Genomic DNA, 2,555 nt, shown 5'->3' with positions numbered 1-2,555 from the left:
TGCTGGGGGATTGAACCGCGGTCCCTTGATGCTTTGCCAAGCTTGTTCTAAGTAGGTGCTTTAGACCACTGAGCCATCTCTCCAGCCCCAATTAATGGCCTTTTTAAAAAACAAGTTCCGTTGTCCTCTTCCTAGTCTCAGACTTGAGAACATCTCTGTTTTTCTGGTGGAACTGGGCTTGAACTCAGGCCCTCGCGCTTGCCAGGGAAGCACTTATTCCACTGAGCCGTCTCCCCAGCCCTTTGAGAGCACCTCTGCAGCACAGCGCTGGGCGCACCCTGCATCCCGAGCCCCCTCCCTCCCAGGCTCCCGGCCCGGCTCAGGTTGTCTGTCTGTCCAGGCCTGGGGGCAGCCTCTGCTGCCCCACCCCTGAGCTGCAGGGCTGCATTAGTAATACAGCAGCTGAGCCGGGCAGTGACTCGGTTCATAGGTGGGCACAGGCCTGGCGACCGGGCATCTGGCCCCACGCGAGGGCGGAGGCGCTCTGCCCTGTTTCTGAGCCTCAGCCACCCCAGGCTTTTGTGAAACTGCTGTTTTCTCCTTGCAAACTCTGACCACCAGCAGGACTTCCTTGTTCCTGAATACCAAGCATGAGCCCCTCCGTAGGGCTGGGAGCGGCCATTAGGAGGACGGTCTGGGCAGCAGAACAGGCGTTCATCAAGTGGCTGCAGGCTGTCACTGACCTAGACGTTGACCACAGCTTGGGCTGTGTGGGGCTCGGGCCATCATCAGCTGGCCCACGACTGCGGCTTGTGGAAGTGCCAACCGCCCTGTGGGGCCCAGGAAGCCATCGGCCAGGGAGGAGAAGCTGGGCCTGGCTCAGCAGATGTGGGTGCCATCGCAGAACAAGGCATTAGGCTGTCTGGACTCCCAGGGCACTGGAGGCTGTGGTTTTTCTCAAAAGCAACAGGACTGGGCCAGGGACATAGCTCAGCAGCACAGTGTCTGCCTGGAAAGTGCAAGGTCCAGAGTTCGTTTGTTTGTTTATTTTGAGGAACTGGGGATTGAACTCAGGCCGTTGCGCTTGCCAAGGAAGTGCTTATTCCTCTGAGCCATCTCCCCGGCCCGCAAGGTCCAGAGTGATTTCCAGTCCAAAAATTTTTACAAAACCCCAAAGCAACAGGGCTTCCAGCTTCTGAGCTGAGCCCGGGACCTCGGGAGCTCCAGTGTCTCATGCACACAGAACTGGGAGTCTCCCTGGTGCTGTGAAGACGCCTATACCAGGACTGAGACAGCCACAGAGCTGCGTGTGAAAGGCAAGTGCTTCCTCCCAGCTGTGCAAACTGGTGACACGCACGCATGCACACTGGGCACGCACACTTAGGCGAGACACATGCACACCCGACCCTGCCTACCCCTGGCACCTACTCCAGGGGCTCCGGGGTGGTGCAGCGGTGCTGATCCCTCCTCTGGTAGCACAGCAGCCCTGGGCAAGGCCAGAAGCAGCCTCACAGTCTGGGCATGCGCGCAGGCCTCACGCAGGCAGCCTGGCTGCCCACCGGGCGTCCAGCTCAGCACTCTGCAGGATCAGGTGGCGGGCGCAGTCCGTGTAGCCTCTAGCCACTGTGACGGTGAGGGGCACTGTCTGCTTGGCCTTGGGGTTAGCACCCAGAGCCCTGGGGAGGCAGTGGAGGGCTGGTGTGAGGGGGCAGCAGCTCAGTGCCCTCCACAGTCAGCAAACAGCGCGGCCCACCAGAAGGCTGGCCAGGCCCAGGGCTCCCTCAAGGCCTGAGTCAAGGGAAGTTGGACCTACTGCTCACACATGCACACGTGTGTGCACATGTACATGTATATAGTGTTAAGTGTGTGGCATACATGTGTGGTTTGTGTAGGGATGACGTGTATGCATGCAATACATATAAAATATGCATGCATGTGTATGTGTGTAACATGTATGCACATGTGTGATACATGCACACAGGGTGGTGTACATGTGATATATGTGAAGCGTCATGCACATGTGGCATGTACACATGCATGCACTGTGTATATGTGCATGTCGGATACGTGTATATATGGTGTGTATAGGCATGTGATGCATGTGTGATGTGCATGTACATGTGTACACATGTATGTGTGTAATAGTTTATGTACTGCATGTGCATGCATGCATGCAGTGGGAGGGTATATGTATATAATACAAGGGCAGAAGGTGTGTGTGTGTGTGTGTGTGCATTGTGCATAGACATGCAATTCTGCGGCTGACCCCAGGACCTCTGTCCAAGCTACACACCCAGGTCTTTTTTTTTTTTTTTTTTTTTTGTATTTTAGGGAAGTGTCTACAGGGTGGTCAGGGTCTCACTGCTAGATCAGACTCAAAATGATCTGTCTGTTTATAGCCTCCCAAGAGCTGGGATGACAGGCACACACCACCACACCCAGTCTCAGTTGCTGTCTCAGCGCGCCCCCCAGGGGCGGGGCAGCACAGCAGGCCCAGGGATCAAACCGCCGGCCCCTGCGCCTGTTTGCAGGTGCTTTACTCTGCTGAGCTATTTGGCCAGCCCTCCAGGTTTTCTTTCTTTCTTTCTTTCTTTCTTTCTTTCTTTCTTTCTTTC

At 55.9% G+C, this 2,555-nt stretch overlaps 1 protein-coding gene across 1 annotated transcript in view; it reads right to left on the bottom strand.

The window, feature by feature from the left end:
• Asb16 (ankyrin repeat and SOCS box containing 16) overlaps positions 1-2,555 on the bottom strand; it is a 5,496-nt gene that overhangs the window by 1,804 nt on the left and 1,137 nt on the right. The window contains 4 exon segments of the mRNA XM_023718143.1: positions 586-683; positions 1,369-1,498; positions 1,500-1,593; positions 1,596-1,616. Of these exon segments, the coding sequence (XP_023573911.1) occupies positions 586-683; positions 1,369-1,498; positions 1,500-1,593; positions 1,596-1,616 (343 nt within the window).

The sequence above is a fragment of the Octodon degus genome, unplaced genomic scaffold (assembly GCF_000260255.1).
Source record: "Octodon degus isolate 3935 unplaced genomic scaffold, OctDeg1.0 scaffold00056, whole genome shotgun sequence".
Lineage (NCBI taxonomy): Eukaryota > Metazoa > Chordata > Mammalia > Rodentia > Octodontidae > Octodon > Octodon degus.
This window is presented reverse-complemented; position numbering and strand designations above follow the sequence as displayed.